Source organism: Nycticebus coucang, chromosome 13 (assembly GCF_027406575.1).
Source record: "Nycticebus coucang isolate mNycCou1 chromosome 13, mNycCou1.pri, whole genome shotgun sequence".
NCBI lineage: Eukaryota > Metazoa > Chordata > Mammalia > Primates > Lorisidae > Nycticebus > Nycticebus coucang.
The window spans coordinates 21,153,648-21,176,388 of NC_069792.1; the positions used below are offsets into that span (position 1 = coordinate 21,153,648).

Consider the following 22,741-nt stretch of genomic DNA (forward strand, 5'->3'; position numbering starts at 1 on the left):
AACAGTATCTAAAGATAAGGAGGTTCAAGGATATTGTGCATAGAGAAATGCCATTGGGCTTAGTTATGTAAAAGCAACCAGTGATTTCAGAACTGATTTGTGAAGTGGAACAGGTGGATACCAATCTCAGAACATCTGATTTGGAACCAATTAATAATCATTTCTAGCCAACTTTTACTTTATAGAGTAGTACAGCATGTGCACTAATTTACTCTAGCTCAACAATATGGAAGAATTATTACTATATATACCAATGAATCCACTACCTATTCTACTCCATGAGTTTATGTAATAGTGTTAAGTAGTTTAAGACGGAAGATTACGAATCGGCTTTTCCCAGTTTCCCGTCCTTTAGGTCTCTTTTAGGACAAGCACTTTGCTAGTTGAGTGTGATTCCAGTGTTTGAAGACACAGTAAGTATTTTTCACACAACTTAGCCCCTTAATGCCAACCAACTTCATCTGGTTTTCAAACAGAACCAACCATCTGTTTCAATCCTGGAAGAAAAGTAGGTTGTGCTGAACTTATTGTGACAGTACATTGATCTCCTATATGGTGTTCTCCTAAGAGACTTTCTAGGCTAATTTTGACTAAATGCCAGTTTTCATCTGCAATACTGACTTTAGAACTAGTTTAAGATGACGCACTGAACAGAGAATGCCTGTGGATTAACTTGGTTGAGGGAGTCGCAGACAGCACCCTGAGGAGCTGGCAATTATTATGCTTAATTCTCTCTCTTCTTAGATCTGGTGGCAGCCTAAAGCTCTTGTACCTATCTGACTCTGCTTTGTTTACTCCAGACTTAACCTTTTGCCTGCTCTTTCATTCTGTTGCTTCTAAAATTCTCACTTAATGGAAAATGGAAAAAGGCAAATAGAGTAGGTATTTCCAGTGAAAACTCAATGAGCTATACTTATTAAATTGTTTTTTATTTTTTATTTTTTGTAGAGACAGAGTCTCACTTTATGGCCCTCGGTAGAGTGCCGTGGCCTCACACAGCTCACAGCAACCTCCAACTCCTGGGCTTAAGCGATTCTCTTGCCTCAGCCTCCCGAGTAGCTGGGACTACAGGCGCCCGCCACAACGCCCGGCTATTTTTTGGTTGCAGTTTGGCCGGGGCCGGGTTTGAACCCACCACCCTCGGTATATGGGGCCGGCGCCCTACCGACTGAGCCACAGGCGCCGCCCTATTAAATTGTTTTTAGTAACAACTATATTTTCTTTCTTTCTTTTTTTTTTTTTTAAAAAAAATATGGAACGCTTCACGAATTTGCGTGTCATCCTTGCGCAGGGGCCATGCTAATCTTCTCTGTATCGTTCCAATTTTAGTATATGTGCTGCCGAAGCGAGCACTTTCTTTCTTTTTTTTGAGATAGGGTCTCACTCTGTCCCCTAGTCTCAAGTGGAGTTGCGTCATCATAGCTCACTGCACCTTAATCTCCCGGGAACAAGCGATTATTACTGCAGCCTCTCAAATAGCTGGGACTACACGCGAGGAGAGGTCTGGCTCTCTCTGCTCCTGCTTCGACCTTCCAAAGTGCTGGGATTACAGGCATAAACCACTTCGCCCAGTCCTCAATTATATTTTCAAAAAATACTTGTAGGGCGGCGCCTGTGGCTCAAGGAGTAGGGCGCCAGTCCCATATGCCGGAGGTGGCGGGTTCAAACCCAGCCCCGGCCAAAAAAAAAATACTTGTAATGTCCTGACTGCACAATTAAATTCTATATCCAAGAGGGTCTACATCTTATTTTAATTTTGCTCAATTCCTACTAAGACATACTGTGCAGTAATCCAAGTCTCCCAATTCTGCATAACTCCATTAAAACAGAATGCAGCTGAACAAGGGGGAAAGTATCTTCTCAGAAATACTAGTACCGTGTGCTGTCTGCAAAATAATGAGCTCACACACGATTGTTAACTAAAACCAATACTCGATACGGTCAGCTCCTCTTTCCCACAGGTTTAGGGGGCTCTTTAGGGCTTCACAGACTCAAGTAATGTGGACCCAAGAAAGTCCTGCCCTCTGCTGCTGAGTTAAGGAACTGGCCTCAGCACCGCGAAAGGACGCTGTACTCCGGGTCATTAGTGAAAGTCAGGAGAGCGAAGTGAACGCTTTCCTGAACTCAACTCCCAGACAACCTAATTTTTTAACAGGTTAAACACGCCATCATTCAAACGCCAAGTAAAGAAAATCAGATTTCAAAACAGGAAGTTAAGTTTTTCATTCCTTCTCTCGAAGTTAGAGAAGCGACCGCCCTGGGCGGTCGTGTTACAGCTGCGCGCGGGTCCCGCGGGGGTGGGACAGCCGAGGCCGGGGCAGGACGCCGCTTTCTCGGCTGCACGCGCACAGCCGCTCGGACGGGGGCGACCAGTCGTCACAGCCTCAGCTCCGCGGGTCCCGGGGGCGAGTGTGGATGCCGGGGGACAGGGGAAGGAGTTTACCTGGGGCCGCTCCCCACTAGGTAGGTGTTGGTGCCCTGCAGGGTCATAGGACCCGGGTTACAGCCCAACACACGCACCACTCGACTGGATAGTCGCTCGATGCGCTGCAGCGTGGCAGCCATCTCCGCCTCAGGCTCTGCCGCTGGCGAAATCCACCACCGCGCAGAAGAACCACGCAGGCCGCGCGTCGGGAGCAGCGGTCGCGTAACGCCGCGCGAGGCCGGAAGGAGCGGCAGCCGGACGGGGGCGTGGCCAGAGGTCACGTGGGGCCCAGCTGGCCGCCGAGGCGCAGGCGGGAGGGCTGGCGCGTGGGCTGAGGTGGCGTCAGATCAGGCGGCGGTCCTGCCCAGTCACAGAGTCTGGTGCGTGTCCAGGCCAGTTCCTTTTAACCTGCAAGTCTTGTGAGGGAGCAAGGGGCAGGCAGGTTCGGGGTCAGTAACCGAGTGCTAAATACGACTGGGATCATTGCCCGTCAGGTTTTTGCGCTCCGGCGCGGTGCGTGTGTGAGAGGTAGCGGGTTTATCTTTTATGAGAAATAGAGGTAATTAAAGTTTACTTGCCGCTTACTGCTGGGCTAAGCGCCTTCTGCAAAGGTCACATTTAATACTCAAAACAACACGAGGAGGTAAACACTGTTTTTGTCACCATGTTACAAATGCAAAACGGAGATTGGGAAATGGACTCAGGTGACAGAGTCGCCGGTTGTCCCTACCTGCCCTGCACCGGCGCCTGCCCGGGGAGCCAGGTTGGCCTGGAGTTTTGTGCCCAAGGTGAAAGAGACTTAATTTTTCTGCAACAAGCCCTTTTCTAATCAGGTATTAACTACCCCAGAATTAACTACCACTTCCCATGAAAAAGTTGAGATACAAGTTAACTGAAAGAAAATCTACAGGTCCTGTAATCAGTTCCTTGGCGTTACCAGTTACAATGGGAGTCATCTTTACCCCGAAGGGAGTGGGACATATCCTCTGTGCCAACCAACTCTTAAAAATACGTGAGGAATTGACATATCGGATGCTTGGTTCTAAAATTTAGGATATTTTTAGCGCTCTTTTGCATATATTTCTGAAGGAAAGACTATCTGCTATTAATTTATTTTATTAATCAACAGCTTAATATTCCAAATTGGTTGAGTGATACCTGCCTTTGTTTCATAAAGATAATACTTTTAATGGAAACGTGTTTAAAACTGTTGCTGAAATAATAACATAAGTTGTCCCCTTTGCCATGGGAAGTTAAGCAATATATTCTTCAAAAATGCTTGGAGTTGGAATAATCATTATCTACAACATGTAGTCCTAGCACTTTGGGAGGCTGAGGCAGGACCACTTGAAGCCAGGAGTTCCAGACTAGCCTGAGCAACATATAGTGAAACCCCTTCTCTATTAGCTGAGTGTGGTGGTGTGTGCCTGTAGTCAGCTCCGTGGGGAGGATGAGCCAGGAGGATCTTGAGCCCTGGAATTTGAGGTTCCAGGAAGCTGTGATGACATTGCATCATAGGCAAAAAAGTGAGACCCTGTCTCAAAATATATATTTCAGGCATTTCAGCCTACCAATAGATGTTTATGATAGCCATTAATTAATAACTATTCAGGCAAGAAGGTACCGCCATCTTCCCTTTTTTTTTTTTTTTGTTGCAGTTTGGCTGGGGCTGGGTTTGAACCCACCACCCTCAGCATATGGGGCTGGCGCCCTACTCACTGAGCCACAGGCACTGCCCCCTCCATCTTCCCTTTTAAAAATTCTGTTGGAAAGTCAGTGAACCCTGGAGAAGAGGACAGAGTAGTTCTTTTTTTTTCTTTTTCCTTTTTCTTAAAGACAGAGTCTTGCTATGTTGCCCTCAGTATAGTACCGTAGCGTCACAGCTCACAGCAACCTCAAACTCTTGGGCTTTAGCGATTCTCTTGCCTCAGCCTCCAAGTAGCTGGGACTACAGGCACCCACCACAATGCCTGGCTGTGTTTTTGTTGTGTTTGTTTAGTTGGCCCGGGCTGGGTTTGAACCCACCACCCTTGGTGTATGTGGCTGGTGCCATACTCACTGTGCTATGGGCGTCGAGCCAGAGTAGTTATTTCTTGACCATGCTGCCCTTTCTGAGACGCTGGGCAGCTCTTGTCTCTTATTCTTTTGCTTTTCTTTGAAGTTAAAATTTCATTTGTGCTTTCCATTTTGATTTCATTATTTAATTGCCAGGCTCCTCATTTGGCAGATGAAGAAATGAGTCCCCAAGTGATTTAATAGTTAAGTGACTTGTGTAGGCTATACAAGGAGACACTAGTGGAAAAGCATAGAGGGTAGATAGTGAATATGGTTTGGATAAGTTGAAATCGAAGTGATTGTGGTACATCCAAAGAAATCTATAGACAGATAATGGGCTGAGCTCAGAAGATGAATTTAGGCAACAGATACAAAATTAAGTTTTTGCGGATATATTTAGCAATGTGACTTGAAGTTTAAGTTCCTCTACAAGAAATAAGAGCAAAGATTTTTACATTCTGCTTGGTTATACTTGCAATCATTTATTATTTACCTAAAATGTGCCAAACATTGTTGGCAACACATTGATAAAGTATTAAAAATGAATAAAATAGTCTTTGTTTTCTAGAGGGTCATAATCAGGAAAGAGAAATACATGACCTTATTTTAAAGCATGGACTTTAAAAGCATGTGGACTAGATGAAATGGCTCCTGCCTGTAGTCCTAGCACTTTGGGAGGCTGAAATGAGAGGCTTGCTTAAGGCCAAGAGTTCAAGGCCAGCCTGTGCAAGATCCTGTCTTTCCAAAATGTAAAATTGTTTGCATGTGGAGGCATCTGCCTGTAGTGTCAGATACTTGGAAGGCCGAGGCAGAAGAATTGCTTGTTACAGTAAACTATGATCACTCTACTGCGCTCCAGCTTTGGTGACAGAGCAAAACCCATATATGGATAAATCTTACAGGAGAAGTACAGCGGAACAGTGATGGATTGCAAGGAGGAAAGATCAGAATCATATTTATTGAGAATATCTGGGAAAGTTTAAAGTTGGTGGGTTTTGAGATTTTTTTTTTTCTTTGAGACAAGATCTTGCTCTGTTTCCCAGTCTAAAGTGTCATGGCCTCAGCCTAGCTCACTGCCACCTCAACGCCTCGGCTCAAGTGCTCTTCTTGGCCTGAGCCTTCCACGTAACTGGACCATAGACATGTACCACCATCCCTGGCCAGTTTTTCTAATTTTTGTAGAGATAAAGTTTCTCTCTTGCTCTAACTCTTGGCCTTGAGCAGTTCTGCCTTGGCCTGCCAAAGTGCTAGAATTACAGGCAAGAGCCACTTGGAGCTGATTCTTAAAGATTATTAGAACTTCACCAGATAGATGGCAGTTATTCTAGACAGTAAGTAACCTTGAGAAAAGGCTTTAAAATATAAGAAAAGCAGTGTTTATTTACAAAAATAGAGACCAGTAATCATGTTATTGGAGCATAGGGGTTAAGAAGGTGTACAAGTGGTAGGATTAAGTTAATGACACTTTTCAGGGTATTTTAAATTTCAGGGTATTTTAAAGAGAATCTGTGTCCTCTTCAAATATGACTTGTTATCTACTTGGATATGCGGTGAGGAAAATTGAATTTTCTTAAGGCTTAATTGACAAATACAGTGAAAACATGGAGTCTAGTCATCCTATATGAGGAACAGGTCGTTTGTTCTCTTCATTGAGATGATTATAAAGGGTGTACTGTATTCACAATGATAGAGACTCTTTATCAGTAGATTAGAAAATACCATACGTGACTAACAGATGATTTTAGTTTCATTTTAGTATTCAGTCTTAGAGGTGTACACATCTTTTAATTGTACCTGTTTTCAGTGATGAAGAAATAAAGATTCACAAGATCAAGATTTTTCAGAAAAGCTGAGTTAAAGAAGGCTTTTTTTCTTTTTGACAGGTAAGCCTACATTTTATATGGGTTATATTTGCTTTACAACTGAAAATTTCTCTCAGTTTTACTTTATTGCAGAGAGAAGTACAGTGGACAAAGGTTATGTATTTTGGCTGGCAGCCAGATAGCCACATAACTAGGTTGACTTCTGAAATTAGATTGAAACTGTCCAATTAAGTCAATAGTTGTGTGAAGTCTCCTATCAAACCAACTTTTGTAAGTGGCATTATTTCTCCTAAGATGGTTTTGGAATTTTGATCAATTCTAGAGACAGAGATGAAGTGTCCTTAATACTAGTTATGTAACTATGTGGTTATTGAAAGAACTATGGGCTCTCTTTATGAATGTCCTTCCAGTTAGCATTATGTACTTCCTCACTAAATTAGAAATATGGATTGCCATATCAGATTAATCCACCGAGTCTAATGTTCTGTCAGCAGTGCAATTCCTGTTTTTTAGAAATTATTCTTCACGTTTTATAAAACTTGCTAGGATTACAGGTGTGAACCACTGTTCCTGGTCCTTCTCTCCCGTTTGTTCCTTTATAGAAGAGTAATGTGCTGTAATTTTCAGTATGTCTAAAATCTGTAGGATACTATGCCTGAGTGTAATAAACAACTAGTAATATTTTTTTTTCTCTCTTCATAGACCATGTAGTATATTTTTGTGATTAGAACCCAAGTAATAGAGGAAAGTAGACTTTACTTATTAGCAGTAAGTCACTTCAACAGCCACTATCTCTAAGTCTCCGTTTTCTGGGTCTATAAAATGGAACCAAAAATACCCTTCTTACAGGAATTTGTGAGAGTTAAATGAAAGAATGTATGTAAAACACTTTTACAGTAAATACCTTACTACTTTCTATTCTTGTATGGTACTACCTGTGTGTTTCCTAGATAGTAAAGCTTAAGAAATTACATTTTTAAGAATGTTATTAGAACAGGATTTGGATACATTTTAAACATACCCACTATAATCATGCTAAGGAATCTCTGCCAATGTTTTATGGGACTTTTGTTTCTGGAAGGCATACTTGAAATCTTATATTTTAGACTTTTGAACTAACTGTTTATTCTACCAGGAAAGCTTTTCTATTTGGATCCACATGGTCAATTCCACTACTCAAACATCACCTGCCCTGACCAATCTAATTTATATTGTAGCCCATAATCCTCCTGCCTCTGCTCCAACTCCTGATCTTCCTTGCTATGCTCCGTGATACTAGACCTTTCTAATCAAAGTCTTTAACTTATTTTCAATTCAATCTTCTCAACAAAACTTTTTCTGTAGCACTTATCAACTTGTGGTATAAAATTTATGTATTTATTAATTTAAATTTTTTTTTTTTTTGTAGAGACAGAGTCTCACTTTATCGCCCTTGGTAGAGTGTCATGGCATCACATAGCTCACAGCAACCTCCAACTCCTGGGCTTAGGCGATTCTCCTGCCTCAGCCTCCTAAGTAGCTGGGACTACAGTTGCCCACCACAACACCCGGCTATTTTTTTTTTTTGTTGTTGTTGTTGCAGTTTTTTTTTTTGTTGCCAGGTTTGAGCCCGCCACCCTCGATATATGGGGCTGGCGCCCTACCGACTGAGCCACAGGTGCGGCCTTATTAATTTCATTATTAATGGACTGTCTTTTTAATTTTATTTTTTAAATGATACATAATAGGGCAGTGCCCATAGTTCAGTGGGTAGGGCACTGGCCACATACACCCAGGCTGGTGGGTTCCAACCTGGCCTGGGCCAACTAAACAACAATGACAACTGCAATAAAAAAATAGCCCGGCGTTGTGGTAGATGCCTGTAGTCCCAGCTACTTGGGAGGCTAAGGCAAGAGAATTGCTTAAGCTGGAAGAGTTTGAGATTGCTGTGAGCTGTGATGCCACAGCACTCTACCCAGGGTGATAGCTTGAGACTCTGTCTCAAAAAAGATAAAAGATACAAAATAGATATACATGTTTTGGAGGCACATGTGATAATTTAATACATTCATATAATTTGTAAGGATCAAATTAGTGTATTTGGGACATCCATTCACTATCCTTTTCTCTGTCAGGATGTAAATTCCACAGGGCAGAGATATTTTTCTGTTTAATCATTTGATATATTCCATGAGCCTAAAATATCACATGATATGTTTTAACTAAGTATTCAATTAATTCAATTGAATAGAACTTCCTGATTAATCTTGTCTTCCTAAAACCATATGTATATTGGGCTCGATGTCTTTCAAGGCAAGAAACCTACTGCAAGGATATCTGTGACCCACCAGGTTGGAAAAGCTCAGATTTTAAAATTATTTTTTCTGGCTCGCTGCTTGTGGCTCAAGTGGTTAAGGCGCCAGACACATAAACCTGAGCTGGCAAGTTTGAATCCAGCCCGGGCCCACTGGCGCTGGCCCCATATGTCGAGGGTGGCGGGTTCAAACCCAGCCCCAGCCAAACTGCAACAAAAAAATAGCCGGGTGCTGTGGCGGGCACCTGTAGTCCCAGCTACTCGGGAGGCTGAAGCAAGAGAATCGCTTAAGCCCAGGAGCTGGAGGTTGCTGTGAGCTGTGTGATGCCACAGCACTCTACCAAGGGCCATAAAGTGAGACTTTGTCTCTACAAAAAAAAAAAAAAAAAAACAACAATGACAGCTGCAACCAAAATATAGCCAGGGGTTGTGGCGGGCACCTGTACTCTCAGTTACTTGGGAGGCGGAGGCAGGAGAATCGCTTGAGCCCCGCAGTTAGAGGTGGCTGTGAGCTGTGATGTCAGTGCACTCTACCCAGGGCGACAGCTTGAGGCTCTGTCTCAAAAAAAAAAAAAAAAAAAAAAATTTTTTTTTCCATCCTGTTGGCCACAGCATTCTTGATAGGAAAAGTAGTGATTATGAACTTAAAAAAATCTATGAGAAGAGTGAAATATCTTTTAATATTATCCTGAAGACTTTTAAACAAAATACTTATAAATGGTAAAATGATAAGAACACAGTAAGTATTCATTTGTGTGTTTCTTTGTTTTTGAATGAATGTTGAATGATGTTTTTATTTACCCTGACAAGTCAGACAAAAGAGAACCATCAACACACATGTCAGAACTTCACTCATTTGTCAATGGTGTGTCTGGCTCCTTTGCTGAATCAGGTAATAGTGTCTGAAAACTGGAAGACTATTTCCTCAATTTTGTGTGTGTTATTGACAATGTAGTGGCCTCAGATACATTTTTTATTTTAATCTGCATTAACTTTTCCCATCACTCTTTTAAGTGTAGACAAACAAATCAACAAAACAACAAAAAACAATCCCTGATCTGGTTTAAATACTATCACCATAAAACTGCCCATTTTAAACTGCAGTGATGTCAGTAGAGTGAATGTAGAATTGAGAAAAGGTATGAAATGTACACCATTATGTAACATTTGCACCACCAATACATATATTAGAGCATAGGTAACAGTAAAATGTAAACAAAAAAAGTTTTGACTATTGCCTTTGTTTTTAGTAATATAATAAATGATGCTCAAGTCTCAACTGAAAAATAAAATGATAGGCAAATTTATGGGGTCCCCTATTCCTTTCTTTTCCTTACAGTGTTATTTGTTGAAGCAGCCAGACCCTTTGACTGATAGTTTCTCACAGCTGTTATTTTCTTTTCTTTTTTTTTGAGACAGAGTCTCACTGTGTCGCCCTTGGTAGAGTACTGTGGCATCACAGCTCACAGCAACCTCAAACTTTGGGCTTAAGCGATTCTCTTGCCTCAGCCTCCCAAGTAGCTGGGACTACAGGAGTCCACCAGAATGCTCAGCTAAGTTGTATTTTTTTTTTTTTTTTTTTGTAGAGACAGAGTCTCACTGTACCACCCACGGTAGAGTGCCATGGCATCACACGACTCACAGCAACCTCTAACTCTTGGGCTTACGCGATTCTCTTGCCTCAGCCTCCCGAGCAGCTGGGACTACAGGCGCCCGCCACAATGCCCGGCTATTTTTTTGTTGCAGTTTGGCCGGAGCTGGGTTTGAACCCGCCACCCTCGGCATATGGGGCCGGCATCCTACTCACTGAGCCACAGGCGCCGCCCGCTAAGTTGTATTTTCTTGATTTCATACTCATGTACACTCTGTCCTTTGTATTTCCTGGAAACTAAATTCAGAGAGCTTGATTCAGATTTGAGGTTCAAGTCCTTCAACAAGACCATAAGAAGTCTTGTTTTCTTCCATCGGGAAGTATATAATGTCAAGTTCTCATTTTATGATCCTATTAGCCACTGAAGTTTAGTACGTTTATTAACTTGATGGGGTGGTATTTGCCTTTTTTGTTTTCTGCAGTTTGGTTACCATGTGGGTCAAATGCATACAGAAAGGAAGGACAAAGAGTTTTGATTATTTACCAGTTGTCAAGAAGATGTGAATTGCTTCCCTGTCTTCCTAAGGTGGCCAATTCTCTCTCTCTTTTTTTAATTTTAATTTTATTTTTACATATGCATGTGTTAATTAGGTTTCCATTTTTTTGCCTTCACAAAATTAAAAAGACTAAAAAAGGCTTAAAATTTAATAAGAATGTTTAAGAAAAGGATTAGAAACAAAAATCTTTGTAACGAACGAACATAAATACATTCAGAAAAGGAATCAGACTATTGCTTCATCGAAATATTAAGCAATAATAATAATAATAATGCAAAGAAAGTAACATTTACGTTGTCAAATAAGAGTATGTCTATTACTGAATGATTTGACCCTGAGATTCAGTATGGAGTCATCAGTTAACTTCTTATTGTGTGTTTCTTTAGGAATCTGTCTTCCTCTGAGTTTTCATAGCATTGAAGAAAGTTAGGCCTTGCTCTGGATCAGACTTGTTTTAATGGAACATTGTACCTGGTTTGATCTTCTATTCAGACCATTAAAACTTTCTCTATATCAGCAATAAGGCTGCTCTCTTGTCATTTGTGGCACTGGAGTAGCACTTTTAATTTTCTTTAAGAACTTTTCCTTTTGTGTTCATAACTTGGCTAACCGTGGAAGAGCTGTAGCTTTTGGCCTGTTTTGGCTTTCAATGTACCTTCCTCATTAAGATTAATCATTTCTAGCTTTTGATTTAAAGTGAGAGACATATGACTCCTCCTTTCACTTGAACATTTAGAGGCTTTTGTAGGGTTATTTTATTTATTTATTTATTTTTTGAGACAGAGCCTCAAGCTATCACCCTGGGTAGAGTGCTGTGGCATCACATCTCACAGCAACCTCCAACTCCTGGGCTCAAGCGATTCTCCTGCCTCCGCCTCCCAAGTAGCTGTGACTACAGGCGCCCGCCACAATGCCTGGCTATTTTTTGGTTATAGCCATCATTGTTGTTTGGCGGGCCTGGGCTGGATTTGAACCCACCAGCTCAGGTGTATGTGGCTGGCACCTTAGCCACTTGAGCCAGGTGCTGAGCCATGTAGGGTTATTATTAATTGGCCTAATTATGATACGGTTATGTCTCAGGTAGTAGGGAAGCCCAAGGAGAGGGAGAGAACAGCAGGTTGGTAGAGCAGTCAGAACACATGACATTTATTTATTATATTCAGTCTTATATGATGCAGTTTGTGGTGCCCTGAACAATTACAATAGTAACATCAAAGATAAATGATTACAGATCACCAGAGCAAATATAAGAATAATGAAAAAGTATGAGATATTTTGAGAATTATCAAAATGTGACACAGAAACAGAAAGTAATGCTATTGGAGAAACAGTGCCAACAAACATGCTTCATGCAGGGTTATCTTAAGCCTTCCATTTGTAAAAAATGCAGTATCCCCAAAGTGCAGTAAAATGAGGTATACCTGCATTTATCTCTCTGGCACTTGCTTTTTTCACTTAATACATTTTGGAGATCTTTTGAAATGAGGATAACAAAGCAACTTCCTTCTTTTTTTTTTTTTTCTTTTTTTTCTGCAGTTTTTGGCCAGGGCTGGGTTTGAACCCGCCACCTCTGGCATATGGGGCTGGTGCCCTACTTCTTTGAGCCACAGGCGCCGCCCTACTTCATTCTTTTGAAAGGTTGCATGGTGTGTCCTTTAGTATGGATGTACCATAATTTATTAACCTAGGTCTCTGAATTGTCATTTAGGTAGTTTTAAATATTTTGTTCTTATAAAGAAGGGTCTGCCAAAGAATATCTGTGCACATTTGTGGCTATTTCTCCAGGGGTAGAATCTTAGATGGAATTATTAGATCAAAAGCATATTAAAAATGTTTTACAGCTAAAACATATATTTTAGTAGTTTTATAATAATCTACCTTTATTTACTTTACCATTTCCTTACCTTCGTACATTTAGTTGTTTGTAATTTTTTTGTCACTATAAATGGCCCTGGGATAAATATCTTTGTGAATAGGTTAAGTTTTTAAAAGGTGGTCTGAGAGAAAGTTGTCAACTAATAAGAAAGCTTCTAAGATTTTGCTTTCCCAAAGCTATTTTAAGAACTATATTTAGTGGTAATATGTTATTTTAAAAAAAGTAGAGCTTGAATAAAATTATGGCCCAGTGTTTTTAATATACTCAACTTTAGGAACTTAAATTTATGTTTCATTTTAGGTCTTGTCAGCTGTAATGAAGATCATTGTGAAACAGAAGATTGAATAAAGCCTGTAACATTGAACCTGGATTAGAGATTTAGAAAAGAAAGTTAAAATTAGTCACTTGGGTTTTAGTGTTGCCAATTTTATAGTATGTATTCTTTATTTTAAGTAGTTGTAGGGAGTGGACATTAAAATTTAGCGCTTTACCAAAGGATACACTAGTATTTGTCCTGGCGTTTTTTTTTTTTTTTTTTTTTTTTCTTTTTGTATGAGAGAAGAAAGTTGGTAACCAAAAGCTGTAGTGATTCATAATGAAATATACTAAACGCAATTTTATGATGTCAGTTCTTGGCATTATAATCTATATAACTGACTTAATTGTGGACATATGGGTATCTGTCAAGTTTTTCCATGAAGGACAATACGTTTTTGGCATATTAGCCTTAAGCTTTATGCTTTTTGGAACACTTGTGGTCCAGTGTTTTAGTTATTCTTGGTTCAAGGCTGATTTAAAGAAAGCAGGCCAAGAAAGTCAGCATTGTTTTCTTCTACTTCATTGTTTACAAGGAGGAATTTTTACAAGGTGAGCATGCATTTTTCATCATTAACACTGTCTTGTATCCAAATAGAAACTGCCTTTTTGTATCTGGGTAGTCAAATGTATAAAGGTCCCCGCTTCCATGTAGCCCAGAGGTTACTTGCTCCTCAGTGGTGCCTGGGTTAGTCATTGCTGTGTTGTCAGAACTTTCGAGGATCATTAATAGAGTGTTTTAATTTACCTCATTAGGTTACTTTTTTCTCATATGTACTCAGTTTTTATAGAAAGGGAAAAGACTTATTTCTATGTCTTGTGAAATGTTTATCTTCTGTGTATATGCTAAGCCCAATTGTGCATATATAGCTTATCACTTGCAACTCTGAGAGAGCTCTTGTTTTTTTCTTTTGCAGTTTTGGCTAGGGCCTGGAGAGCTCTTAATTTTTAAAGTCGCTTATACCACTGATTTAACTAAAGGTGATTTTTACTGCAATAATGCAATAGTCACGTGGTTAGCTAAATACAGAGTCATAGAATTGAAAACAACTTTAATAATCATTTTGTTTAAAACCTTATTTTATATGTACAGAAACTGGAATCTAAATAGACCCTGAGAATTCTGATTCTTTATAAATTTAATTTCATATGACCTCTTGATTATTACCCTGAGGAATTTCATTCTATGAAAAGCAATATAACAGTGCAGAAAATAAGTGAAAGGCTACTGTTAAAAGAAGATAGTGAACTTTTTTTTTTACAATTAGTTTTTTTTTTTTTGAGATAAGAGTTTCATTATGTCGCCCTCGGTAGAGTGCTGTCGCATCACAATTCACAGCAACTCTTGGGCTCAAGTGATTCTCTTGTCTCAGCCTCCCAAGTAGCTGGGACTACAGGCACCTGCCACAACGCCTGGCTATTTTTGTTGCAGTTGTCATTGTTGGTCAGCCCCAGCCAGGTTTGAACCTGCCAACTTTGGTGTACGTGGCTGGTGCCGCAACCACTGTGCTACGGGCACCAAGCCACAATTAGATTTTGAATGTGGGATATTTTAACAGCTTACATAGAGATTAATTCCTTCCTTCTGCCTCCCTTCCTTCCTTTCTTCCTTTCTTTTACTTTTTCTTTCTCTTTCTTCTTTCTTTTGGTAGTCTCATTCTATTGACAAGTTAGAGTGCCATGGGCTTAGCATAGCTCACAACAACCTCAAACTCCTGGGCTCAAATGGTCTTCCTGCCTCACTCCCAAGTAGCTGGGAATACAGATGTGCGTCACAATGCCTGGCTAGTTTTTCTATTTTTACTGGAGATGGGGGTTGTCGATTTTTTCAGGCTAGTCCCCAAGTCCTGACCTCAAGCAGTCCTCCTGCTTTGACATCTCAGAGTGCTAGGATTATAGGTATGAGCTGCCATGTCTGGCCATAGAGGTTAATTTCTGATTCTATCCAGTTGAAAAGCAACAGATTGGCTCGCCATAGCACAGTGGTTATGGTGACAGCCACATACATTGAAGCTGGTGGGTTCAAACCCTGCCTGGGACAGCTAAACAACAATGACGACTGCAACAAAAAATAGTCAGGTGTTGTGGTGGGCGCCTGTAGTCCCAGGTACTTGGTAGGCTGAGGCAAGAGAATGACTTAAGCCCCAGAGTTTGAGGTTGCTGTGAGCTATGACATCACTGTACTTTACTGAGGGCGACATAGTGAGATTCGGTCTCAAAAAGAAAAAAAAAAGAAAAGCAACAAATTTATGACCCTTAGTTGAAAGTATTAAGAAAAATTTTAGCTTTTCATACATTAATAAATAATAATGACATATTTGTGTGGAGATTTAGTTTTCAAAGTATTTTCACAAACTTTGTCTTTTTAAAGCTTGAGTTGTTAACGGGTTTAATAAGTAAGAGAAACAATATGCAGTAAGAAAAAAGTTTACAGGTTTTAGAAAAGCTTACTTTAGTTGTTGGTATTGGAAGTCAGTTTTGGAACCGTGCATTTTATTTCTAAATTAGATGAAAATGTTTAAAGAAGTGGAGTAAACATTAATGTTGATAAGTAAGTGTGTGGAGTAAACATTAACCTTGATAAGTAAGTGTGTATGTAATATGGAAGATTTAATGAGTATTCTGTATAAGCAACAATAAAAATTATGTAGTTGTAATATCTGAAGGAGGATAAAAATTACTTTTGTAGTGAGCTTAGAAATTCATTAAATTCTCTGTTATTTGTCATTCTATTAATGGAAAATTTTCACATCCACAAAACTATTTTCATTGGTCTTGGAAATTATGACTTCAAGGTAGTGTAAGACATTGTGTTATAAAAGAAAGGCGGAATTTCCTTGATTTTTCTGTCTGTGTAATATATCTAGTAATTTTTTCATTGACACACTGTGTGTAAAAGATGATGGAGTCTCCAAATGATGCCATTTTTCTTTTTCTCTGGAAGGCATTTAGAATAAGGTTAAGTTACTTTTGGTTTACCTCTGTTCCTAGGGTGCAGCCCCCAGCGTGCTGAGAGCCTTGTGTGGTCGTTCTCAGACCCACAGGTCCCCAATACTAATCATTACCTCCTTGGTACTGCAAGACTGCCAAAAACTCTTGCTTTTCCAAGACTTTCTGCTTAGCTTTTAGCCTCTATAGTTCAGTTATAGTTATAGTTTTGAAATCTGGCAAATATCTTGTAGGAAAAACTGGCTGAGTTTGTGGTCCCTCAGCATACAGTTCTATCAGACCTCTAAAACTTATGCTAGTTTCTCTGTTTCCTAACAACAGCCTGGGAAATACTCAGATTTTCAAACTCTTGTTCTCAGTAACAGAATCAGCAAATATTCCCAGGCAAGATATATCTGTAGAACATCAGCTTGGTTTCTAGTCTCTATAGTTGTTTTGACAGGAGCATAGGTCTGCTCCAATACATTGAGCCTTACCTAGAAATGTAATCAATAATGTGACACTCTTAAATTATCTCTCAAGTGTAAAGCATATTATTAACATCAATAATGTAAAGATCTTGAAACATTGAATTTCATTTAACCATGTTTCCAATTTATACATTAATATTGCTGGTATTTTAATTCTTGTGTTTAATCTCACTAGATAATAGAATTCTTTTTTTTTTTTTTTGAGACAGTCTCACTTTATCGCCGTTGGTAGAGTGCTGTGGCATCACAGCTCACAGCAACCTCCAACTCCTGGGCTTAGGCGATTCTCTTGACTCAGCCTCCCGAGTAGCTGGGACTACAGGCACCTGCCACAACACCTGGCTATTTTTTGTTGCAATTTGGCCGGGGCTGGGTCCAAATCCGCCACCCTCGGTATATGAGGCCGGCGCCCTTCCCACTGAGCCACAGGCAAGGCCTGATAATATAATTCTTGCATTTTTTTTTGTTTTATGTAATTAAATTCTATTCCATTTTGTGTGTTTACCCATATTATTTATTAATCTTTATTTTTTTATTCCTTCTTGAATCTTAGACCCTCCATGTAGAATCATTTTTCTTCTGCTTTTCTGAGATCCACTTTTAAGAATTTCATCTGTTAAGAGTCTGTTGGTGACCTTACCTTTCAATTTTTTACTGTTTGAAAACAACTTTCACTGTTTTTTTTTCTTTCTTTTTTTTTTAATAAAATCACACTTCAATAATATATCAGAAATAAATAAGTTCCTTCCACTAGTGAATAAAAATGACATTTTGAATCATAGGGAAAGCACATGCAAATTTGGGGAATTTCTGGAAAATATGGTAGAAATAAAATGTATCAAAGTTTATGGGCTATGAAATGTTGGTAAAAAGTTACTAACTCCCTTACACATACACTGTGGCTCAGGAAAACTAAATAAATGGAGGCTTGTTGATTATTTTTTCTAGAATATTCTTTTTTTCATTGTTTTTTAATATCACCCTTTTTACCTGATCTCTCTGAAATTATTATTACTATTTTTATTTCCGGTTAATATGAGGGTACATATGATTAGGTTACATAGTTTGCTTTTGTAAGGCAAAGTCTGAGTTGTAGTTGTGTCCTTCATCCAGTTAGTATACCATTTACCCATGAACTGTGCCCATTGGCCCCTCCTCCCCACTACTTGAAATTAATGGAATTTTTCCTCTCATGTGAGCATGTAGTTGTTAATCTGCTAGTTTCAAGTTAGTACTTAGTACATGTGATGTTTGCTTTTCCATTCTTTTTTGTTTTTCTTTTTTTCTTTTAGACAGAGTCTCATTTTATCACCCTTGGTAGAGTGTTATGGTGTCATAGCTCACAGCAATCTTAAACTGTTGGGCTCAAGTGATCCTCTTGCCTTAGCCTCATGCGTAGCTGGGAGTACAGTTACTTGCTACAATGCCCAGCTATTTTTAGAGATGAGATTTCATTGTAGCTCAGGCTGGTCTTAAACACCTGAGCTTAGGTGATCCACATGTCTTGGCCTCTAGAGTGCTAGGATTACAGGCATGAGCCACCATGCCCAGCCTTTTTTTTCCATTTTTGTGATACTTTGCTTAGGGGAATGTTCTCTAGATCCATCCAAAAGATACAAAGTTTCTGTCTTTTTTATGGCTGAATAGTATTCAATTATGTGTGTGTGTGTGTGTGTGTGTATCTCACAATTTATTAATCCATCCATGTGTTGAAGGGAACTTGGGTAGTTTCCATATCTTTGTGAATTGTGTGGCTATAAACATTTGAGTGCAAATGTCCTTATGGTAAAATGGTAAAATGTCTTTTTTTCTTCTGGGTAGATATCTAGTAATGGAATTGCAGGATCAAATGAAATGGTAGGTCTACTTTTAGCTCTTTGAGGAATCTTCATACTTCTTCTCATAGAGACAGTACTAGTTCGTGGTCTCAACAACAGTGCATGAGTGATCCCTTCTCTCTGCACCCATGCCAGCATCTGTTGCTTTGGGACCTTGTGATGTGGGCCTTTCTCACTTGGGTAAGGTAATATCTTAAAGTGGTTTGATTTGAATTTCTCTGATCATTAGGGACAATGAGCAGTTTTTCATGTGTTTTTTGTCCATTTGTTCTCATGAGAAAAGTTCCCGTTCATGTCTCTTGCTCTTTATTGGTGTTTGCTCTTTTTTGTTAATTTTCTCAAATTTTTTGTAGATTCTGGTTATTACCTTTGTTGGTTTTGTAGCATGCAGTTATATTCTCCCATTCTGCAGGTTGACTCTTTGCTTTATTGTTTGTATCCTTAGCTATGCAGAAAGTTTTTAACTTGATCAGGTCTGATTTATTTATTTTTGTAGTTGCTATGATTGCCAGTGGAGTCTTCTTTATAAATTGTTTTCCTTTTTTTTTTTTTTGACCGGGGCTGAGTTTGAACCTGCCACCTCTGGCATATGGGACCGGCGCCCTACTCCTTGAGCCACAGCCGCCACCCTATAAATTGTTTACCTAGGCTGATAAGATTTCGGAGTTTTTCCCACACTTTCTTCTAGGGTTTTTTCAAGTTTCATGTCTTAGATTTGCATCTTATATTTATTGTGAGTTAATTTTTGTATTGGTGAGAGGTGTAGGTCTAGTTTCAGTCTTTTATATGAGGTTAACTAGTTCTCCCAACACCATTTAGTCATGTCCCCAATGTATGCCTTTTTTTGCTTTATCAAAGGTCAGATGGAAATATGAGGCTGATTTCATCTATAGACGCTCTGTTCTGTTCCGTAGATCTGTGTCTCTGTTTTTATGTGAATACCATGCTGTTTTGATCACTGTAGACTTGTAATATAACCTGCAGTCTGTTAAAATGGTGCCTCCAGATTTGTTCTTATTTCATAGAATTGTGTTGGTTATTTATTTTATTTCTGATTCCATATGAAACATTGAACTCTTTTTTCAAGATCTTCAAAGTCTGATGTTGGTATTTTAATTGGAATTGAATTATTACTTTAGATTGCTTTGAGTAGTATAGACATTTTAACAATGTTGATTCTTCCAATCCATGAGCATGATACGTTCTTTATCTTTTAACATCCTCTGTTAATTCCTTTCTGAGTATTTCATAGTTCTCTCTGTGGAGATCCTTCACATCCTTTGTTCAATAAATTCCAAGGTGTTTCATTTTCTTTGATGCTATTGTGAAGGGTATTGTATCTCTGATTTGATTCTCAGTTTGACTGTTGCCAGTATATATGATGGTTACTGATTTGTGTACATTGATTTTATATCTTGAGATGTTGTTGTAGTATTTTTTATTTCCAGGAGTCTCATGGTTGACTCCTTGGGGTTTTCTAAGTATAAGATTGTGCGAGTGGCTCAGTAAGTAGGGCATCGGCCCCATATACCAAAGGTGGCAGGTTTGAACCTGTCCTGGCCAAATTGCAACAAAAAAAGTAGCCAGGCAGTGTCCCAGCTACTCAGGAGGTTGAGAAAAGAGAATTGCCTAAGCTCAAGAGCTGGAGGTTGCTGTGAGCTGTGATGCCACGGCACCCTACCGAGGGCAACAAAGTGAGACTCTGTCTCAAAAAAAAAGAAAAGACAGAGAGAGAGAGATCATTAGCAAAGAGTGATAGTTTTACCTCTGTCCCCATTTGACTACCCTTGATACCCTTCTTTTGTCTGATTGCATTGGCTAGGATTTCTAGCACTCTGTTGAATAATAGTAGTGGTGATAGTGGATATCTTTGTCAAGTTCTAGTTCAAAGTAGGAATGCTTTCAGTTTTTCTCCATTCAATGTGATATTGTCTGAGGGGAGGTTGTCATAGATGGCTTCTGTCAGTTTAAGGAATATCCCATCAATGCCTATTTTCTTAAGCGTTCTTTTAGAAAAAGGATGCTGACTTTTGTCGAATGCTTATTCTGCATCTATTGAGAGGACTATTGGTCTTTGTGTTTACTTCTGTCTTTGTGGTGAATTAAATTTATGGATTTTTTTTTTTTTTTTGGTAAGAAGCTCATCTGATCGTGATGTTTTTTTTTTTGTACTCTTTAGCTGAATTCTGCTTGCTAGGATTTTTTTTTTTTTTTTTTTTGTAGAGACAGAGTCTCATTGTACCGCCCTCGGGTAGAGTGCCGTGGCGTCACACGGCTCACAGCAACCTCCAGCTCTTGGGCTTAGGCGATTCTCTTGCCTCAGCCTCCCGAGCAGCTGGGACTACAGGCGCCCGCCACAACGCCTGGCCCATTTTTTTGTTGCAGTTTGGCCGGGGCTGGGTTTGAACCCGCCACCCTCGGCATATGGGGCCGGCGCCCTAGTCACTGAGCCATAGGCGCCGCCAAGATTTTACTGAGTATTTTTGTGCCAATGTTCATTAACGATATTGGTCTGTAGTATTTTTTTGTTGTATCCTTTCCTGGTTTTGGTATCAAGGTGGTATTTGCTTCGTAGAAGGAGTTGGGAGGGTTCTTTCCTTCTTGAGGTTTTGGAATAGATTCTGCAATATAGGTATAAGCTCTTCTTTGACTTATTTTTGTGACTTATTTTTGTTGGTAGCTTTTTTTTTTTTGAAACTAAAAAAAGGATCATGTTTATTGAAGGCAAGGGATCCAAACGATGTGAAAAACAAAAGCTCATCTGGCATTTAATTAACTTTTTTTTCTCTGCTTGACAAACGGGAGTTGGATTTTATTTGTATATAGTCTAAGGATCCTGATCTGCTCATGAAATCCTTACACAGGGAGAAGCTGTGGTGCAGATGTTTGAAGCAATCCTTTGAGAAAACACTTTTCAGGGCAGAGTAATTGCTTGGTTCTGCCTACTGCTTTCCCTTCTGCTTCATGTGTTCTAGAAAATAGTCATTGCACGTGATGGTGAGGCCTGCAGTTAGGGAAAAGAAGCTCTGGAAGCCCACTTTGCCATCTTGGCACTGGTCTAGGTCTTTCATTATTTTGTCTAAGGCCAAAGGGTCTTTTTGATTTTCCAAAAATCCTGGGAACTTCTTCTTGATGAGCACTCTGAGGTCCTCCTTTTTTAAGTAGCCCTTATCCCCAGCAAATTTGTGAAACGTGAACATCATGGTTTTCATGGCATGCTCCTTCCATCTGAGATGGCATTTTGGTGAGGTCTACTGAAGTCTGGGCCAAGAGGTGTGGTGGATGCGAGCTAGCTGGGGTGTGAGGCCTGTTGGTAGCTTTTTTATTGTTTCAATGTCAGTGGTTGATATTGGCCTATTCAAGAGTTCTGTTTCTTCCTGGTTGAATCTAGGGAGGTAATATGATTCTAGGAATTTGTCTATTTCTTCCATGTTTTCAAATTTTGGGGCAGAGAGGTTGTAGTGTTCAGTGATGATATTTTGTATTTCTGTGGTATCTGTTGTTATTTCCCCTTTTTCATTTTGGATTCAGCTTATTAAAGACTTATGTTTCTGGTTATTCTGGCCAAGGGTTTATCTTTTTTTTTTTTTTTTTTTGGCCGGGGCTGGGTTTGAACCCGCCACCTCCAGCATATGGGGCCAGAGGTGCCCTCTGTTGAGCCACAGGCGCTGCCCCATGGCCAAGGGTTTATCAATTTTATTTATCTTTTCAAAGAACTTTATTAATCTTCTGAGTGGTTCTTTTGTTCTTACTTTCATTATGTTCTGATCTGATTTTGGTTATTTCTTTTTTTATGCTATGTTTGGGATTGGGTTCTTCTTTTTCTAATTCCTTGAGATGGTTCATTAGATTTGTTGATTTGGAATCTTTCTGATTTCTGGATGTGGGCATTTAATGTGATGAATTTTCATCTTTGGACTGCTTTTGCAGCATCCCACAGGTTTTGATAGTTTGTGGCTTCTTTGTCATTTTGTTCAAGGAATCTAATGATTTCCTTCTTTATCTCCTCCTTGATTCAGCTATTGTTCAGCAATAAGTTGTTTAGTTTCCATGATTTTGTGAGGGGATGAGTGTTTCTGTTGGAATTGATTTCTACTTTTTTTTTTTTTTTTTTTGTAGAGACAGAGTCTCACTTTGGCCCTCGGTAGAGTGCCGTGGCATTACATAGCTCACAGCAACCTCCAACTCCTGGGCTTAAGCGATTCTCTTGCCTCAGCCTCCCGAGTAGCTGGGACTGCAGGCGCCCGCCACAACGCCCAGCTATTGTTTGGTTGCAGTTCAGCCGGGGCCGGGTTTGAACCCACCACCCTCGGTATATGGGGCCAGCGCCTTACCGACTGAGCCACAGGTGCCCCCCTGATTTCTACTTTTATTCTGTTGTACTCTGTAAAGATACCACTATTGTTTTAATTTGTTGAGGCTTGTTTTGTGACCTAGGATGTGATTGGTCTTGGGAAATAAATGATCCATGAGCTGATGAGAAGAAAGTATAGTCAGTAGTGTTGGGGTGAAATGTTTTGTAAATGTCTCTTAAGCCCATTTGTTCTAG

The 22,741-nt window shown here is 39.7% G+C and overlaps 2 protein-coding genes and 1 non-coding gene across 4 annotated transcripts in view; 1 reads left to right on the plus strand and 2 right to left on the minus strand.

Moving 5' to 3' along the window:
• LACTB2 (lactamase beta 2) overlaps positions 1-2,675 on the minus strand; it is a 40,918-nt gene extending 38,243 nt beyond the window's left edge. The window contains exon 1 of the mRNA XM_053558989.1: positions 2,444-2,675. Coding sequence (XP_053414964.1) covers positions 2,444-2,565 — 122 coding nt within the window. The 5' untranslated portion in view covers positions 2,566-2,675. The remainder of the gene's footprint in view (positions 1-2,443) is intronic.
• LOC128564249 (U6 spliceosomal RNA) lies at positions 1,247-1,353 on the minus strand. Its single transcript, XR_008374090.1, has one exon. It is a non-coding gene; the product is annotated as a U6 spliceosomal RNA (small nuclear RNA).
• Positions 2,676-3,212: 537 nt separating the features above from the next.
• The window catches only part of XKR9 (XK related 9), a 53,356-nt gene continuing 33,827 nt past the window's right edge, over positions 3,213-22,741 (plus strand). Inside the window, exons 1-3 of one of the 2 annotated variants that reach the window (XM_053559171.1) lie at positions 3,213-3,258; positions 6,285-6,363; positions 12,921-13,487. In XM_053559171.1, coding sequence (XP_053415146.1) covers positions 13,216-13,487 — 272 coding nt within the window. In that variant the 5' untranslated portion in view covers positions 3,213-3,258; positions 6,285-6,363; positions 12,921-13,215. Of the gene's footprint in view, positions 3,259-6,263; positions 6,364-10,669; positions 10,774-12,920; positions 13,488-22,741 lie in introns of those variants that run through there. The other variant, XM_053559172.1, reaches the window with a different exon arrangement.